We start from the raw sequence: 5,152 nt of genomic DNA on the forward strand, positions 1-5,152 counted from the left end.
ATTACAACGGTGGTGCAGGGAACATTGGGATATTTAGATCCTCTGTACGTTTATTGTGGCCGTCTAACAGAAAAAAGTGATGTTTATAGCTTTGGAGTTATTCTCGTTGAGTTGCTTACAAGGAAGATGCCAATTATATATAGATCCTCCACCGGTGATGGGCTAGTTGCACAATTTGTTGAACTACTTGCAGAAGGTAAATTGGTAGAAATACTAGATCCACAAGTAATTGAGGAGGGAGGTAGCCAAGTTGAAGTGGTAGCTTCTCTAGCTATGTCGTGCATAAAGCTAAGAGCAGAGGAGCGACCAACTATGATGTCGGTGGAGATGACACTAGGAGCACTTCAAGGACCCAAAGAGCATTTTCGGGTTCGGGATGCAACATATGAGGGGAGCTAGTCGGCAATGAGGTATACATCACCTATAAGATGGACAAGCTTAGAGGACACGAGCAGGCAATATAGTCAAGAAGAAGAGTTTGTGTTGTCCGCAAGCTACCCTCGATAGTCTTACTTACAGTTTACGTGTGAAAGAGTTGGTATGTATAACATGCGTGTGTGTTGTGTATGTTCGAACATTGTGTGTGCTTCAATTTGTTGTTGCTTGAATGTTATGTTTCTAATCAAAGTATGTCAATTACATGGTTGATTGTTTCTTCATTGAACAACTACTTCCTTCATAATGTGGTCAGTCACTACATATACTTATTTTTCTTCAAGCTGGGTTGCCCTAATCTCCATTAGTCACATAATAGAAATTCTGAAACAAAATTCAAGGTATATATAGCGCTCAAAATGTTGTTGATCAAAGATATAGTTAGCTAGTGCGGTTAATATTCTCTATTTCAAAATTCAAGGTGATTTTAAAAATAACTAGCAAAGTAGCCCCTTCCTGCACATCTGCGCGTACAACATATTTTTTCATAATTTTGAATCTTATATGGGAAATTAATATTTCGCAACTTTTAAGGGACGATTTCAGTGGACAATATCTACCAGAGAGCTCTAGAAATAGTTATTAATGATGTATGCTGAATATATTAATTTGAAAATTTTATTAGTTATATTATTTTATGCAAACAATATATTTATTCTCTTTTAAAACCTTATATACGATAATATTATTTAGTAATTCCTACCATACTCATATGCTACTTGAAAGCTTATAGTTTTTCTAAAAAGTGTACTTTAATCTTTTTGTGAGCATTTTATAAATAGTTGTTTTACAGTGAATGGATAAAATATGGTGGGAGTTATTTTTATAAATAAGAATAATTAGGGTCAAATCTCAACTTTCAATCTTATGTGAGATATCTTTATTTCACAATTTTAAATGGGCATTTTTGGTGAAAACAAATGACAGCCGACCCCCTGGGTATGCCCATGTGAAGAATTCTGCCTAAAACTACATGCACGTTGGTTGTACTCCCATGGTTGAACCTCTGGTTCCAGCATGGCTCCCCATCAGCAACGGTTCGCGCGTAGATGATCACGACGAACAGTAGGTCCTGGTCGGCATTGGTCACCACCTAGTGCTCGACGCTCTTTTACCCGTCGTTAGTGAGCAGAGTCGTTGAGATTGACAACGAGCGTGCGAGCTGGGGTGAACGTGCACTCAGGCGCTAGCCCAGAGGACCTGCAGCCTCGCGCAGCCGGCGTCATGCTGGAGCACGGTGATCACGCTCCCGTCCAGTAAAAGAAGTTCATCCACACCGGCTGCACCGCGTCGCGGAACATCCCTGTGAGTGTGCCGAGAGCCATGCCATAGACTGCTGTCGGATGGACGCCTGCGTGACACGGAGCGCTAGCATGTTGCATCAGCCGAGCTTCTGCTCGTCGGCGAAGACAGTGGCCATAGCCCTGGATGTGTGCGGCACCATTGGGTACCTCTCTCTCCCCTTCATCGACAGCATGAAAAACTCCCTCGCCAGCCTCTCCGTCTCGTCCAGCAACTCGCCCTCAATGCCGTGGTCTCAGTTTGCGTTTTGCAGTACAATAAGTTGGGCCACGACATACACGCTGCTCTGGCCTGTCGCTCGCTGCATGCGATCGCTCGAAATCTCCCGTCAGTCGGCCATGTCCCGTCGCAGTGGAGTCGCCGTGCTCCGAAAACACATGCATGGCATGGCATGGTCGTTATCAAATATCAAGGCAGGCTCATGCATCATCGATCGGCATGATTAATTCAAGTACGCAGGACATTTACTGCTAAGGCCAACTCCGGCGCACGACCCCATCCGTCCGGCCCTATCCGTTTGGGGGCAAAACGGACAAACCCCAAGGCCCAGCGCGCGACGGCCTGAACCCATCTTGTCCTTTTTGTGTCCGTTCGACCCTATTTCCAGACCAAACTTGAGATGGATTTCGACCGAAGCGGACCGCCGTTTGCGTCCTCGCGTCCGCGCATGGCCCGCATGACAGCCACCTACCCCACCTTTTCTCCCCTTCCCCTCTCTTTCTCATCTGCAGGACGCCGGAGCCGCGTCGCCTTCGCTCGTCTCACCGGAGCCGCACCGCCATGGCTGCCCTCATGTCGCCGTCCACCGTGTTGCCTCGCCGGAGCACACGCGTCGTCATAGCGTGCTCCAGCTCGATGAGAATGTCGCGTCACCATGGCGATGCCCCGCGTAGGCGTGCTCCTCGCCCTCGCCATTGCAGTGCCCCGCATCGGCTACTGCTGCCGCGGCCTAGGGCAAGTGCGGCGGCAAGCTCGCGGCGACGCCTGCGGCGGCCTAGGATGGGCACGGCGGGTTCGTCGGTCAGCCAACGAGGCTGCGCATAAGTTTGCCAAAGTAGGTTTGGATGATGAGTTATGTAAGGTGTGGTGGGGATCTCCCTCTAAATTTGTTCTTTCTGTAATCGCTGATGACATCCCCAGCTTCACTGGTTAAATAAAATACAGAAGCGTTGATCCTAAAAAAAAGACTCGAGCGTGTCACTTCACGCACGGACTTGTTTTTTTTCTTCTAATCCTAATTAATTAATAATTATAAAACGAAACGAATGGCGATTCGAGTCAGAGTTGGTTTGCATTAATTTTGCGCCACATACGCAAACATTCGTTTCTCCTCCCACAATCTTTCCTTCCTCTTCTATCTCTTTCTCTCTCAGATCAGATCAGGAAAATAATAATAATAAAAAGGAGGCCGCTTTCTTCTTCCTTAGATGAGTTCGCCCAATCCTTCTTCTTCCCTGATTCATTAATTCTGCCCATTGTTCCCGCCGACGCCGACCCTACTCCACTATTAGGTTTGCCTCACTAATGACCTCCAGTTTCGCCCCGAGGGAGTCGATCGTAGCCTGCGAGCCACCGCGGTCCGCCGGAAAAGGAGCTCCCCGAAGACACTTCTGTCGTCGATGCACAATCAAGCACAATGGCGCCGCACTTGCCCGGCGTCCTCCTCTGCTCTGCTCTCTTCATCCCCTGTTCCTATTCCAGGCTCCGTCCAAGGGAAGGGAGCCAACTGCATGAATGTCCTTCTTCGCCAACTCTGGCGATGCTTGCCGCCGTCGGTATTTCACAAGTTGCCGACGCCTCCACCGCTCCATTTTTCAATTTAATTGGCATCCGTCGCCCCAAAGCCTCGTCTCGTCTCGTCGCCATCGCCCCAAGTCCTAAGTCGCACACTCATCCCGCACGCGGATGAATGACTATTTCTAGTATATATAAACATGAAAGAAGGCATGGTGGAGAGAACAAGGGACCCGTGATGCCGTGGATCGGTGAGGTGGCGCAAGCCAAACCATTCTTGGCTGCCTAGTCGACTTCCCTAGGATATTTAATAACATGATGATGATAGCAGTCTTGCATCCTTTTCCTGATATGGGAATCATTAAGTGGCACGGTTTTCTCGTGGCTTTTATAGCGGCACATGAGCCCAACTGGGATACCCTTACAAGTGCAGGACCTAAGGAATCCATTCCATGGTATGCAGTGCTACCGTCAGTAGAATAGTAATTTGTATGAGGAAAGAAGAGCTTACATATCATCCATATTGCTGGGTGTGACTTGATGCCATTGACCAACACCTCGCCATGCATCCGTGATGGCTCTGAGGAGTATGGATTTGTGAGGGTAGAGGAGTATGGATTTGTGAGGGTAGAACAACCTCACGAGGAAAGCATCATCTCATCTCGCCATCGCTACCCAAGTCGCAAACACACCCTGCACGCGGATGAATGGACTACATCTACTATATGTACAGATGATCTTAGAACGTATGACACGGAGCAGATCAGTGAGGTGGCGCAAAAACTTGCTGACTAGTGTGCTTCCCTAGGCGCATCAATTTTCATGAAAGGAGTGAATCATTAAGTTCCTCTATTTTTAGCAAACTTATCAAGTTAGTAGGCTATCCTAGTTTCTTTGAGTAAGAAAAAACGAGCTCAGTTGTCCCTGGAGCTTGTTATTTATGTTACTAATGTTCAAGCCTTCATTGATGTTGATGGGCAATAGCAATCCCTTTTGACTTGTTTCACAAGAATAACAAACCAGGAATATGCTACCTAGCGCTTATCAGCAAATGGACCATAGGCCAGGGATGGCATCAAAGACAAACTGATTATGTGATCAACTAGAAACATTTGGATTGATTGCATCTTTCAAAGATGATGCAACATGGCTAACAATAATTCTGATCAATCTATGCATACAGCCACTGCCTGATGATAAGATTTATCCACACGTCCATCACAAGTTTTGCTCATGTAAACAACAACTCTCCAAAAACATATACGCATCATCCCACGAACATGTGAACGAAACAAACAAACAAACAAAAGACAAGTGTGGCAGCTTGATAATGGTGCCCGTCATGTGAGGCGACCACCAAGGGAGACATTACATTCGAATATTACTGTGCATGCAGAGGATCGCAGCAAAGACAATCTCGCCTCGAGCCACTCGAGTTTGCCTGTAGAACATACGTCGCCGTCTTGTTCCTGAGCGTCAAGGAGAATCATGGTGATATCCATGATTGCATCTCGTACAAACTGTCCTGGCAAAACAACAAATAACCACAACTTAGTTGGTTATCAAAGCGACAGAGTCATCAGATGATTTGCATGCATCAATGTTCAATACCAGGATTTCTAGACATTACTCACGATGAAAGCATCATCTCATCTCATCGTCGCCGCCCAAGTCGCAAATA

General features: G+C 46.7%; 1 protein-coding gene across 1 annotated transcript in view; it reads right to left on the bottom strand.

The window, feature by feature from the left end:
- The window catches only part of LOC119309048 (7-deoxyloganetin glucosyltransferase-like), a 9,967-nt gene extending 7,391 nt beyond the window's left edge, over positions 1-2,576 (bottom strand). The window contains exon 1 of the mRNA XM_037585149.1: positions 2,503-2,576. Coding sequence (XP_037441046.1) covers positions 2,503-2,576 — 74 coding nt within the window. The remainder of the gene's footprint in view (positions 1-2,502) is intronic.
- Positions 2,577-5,152: the final 2,576 nt, after the last annotated feature.

The sequence above is a fragment of the Triticum dicoccoides genome, chromosome 5B (genome assembly GCF_002162155.2).
Source record: "Triticum dicoccoides isolate Atlit2015 ecotype Zavitan chromosome 5B, WEW_v2.0, whole genome shotgun sequence".
NCBI classification, from domain to species: domain Eukaryota; kingdom Viridiplantae; phylum Streptophyta; class Magnoliopsida; order Poales; family Poaceae; genus Triticum; species Triticum dicoccoides.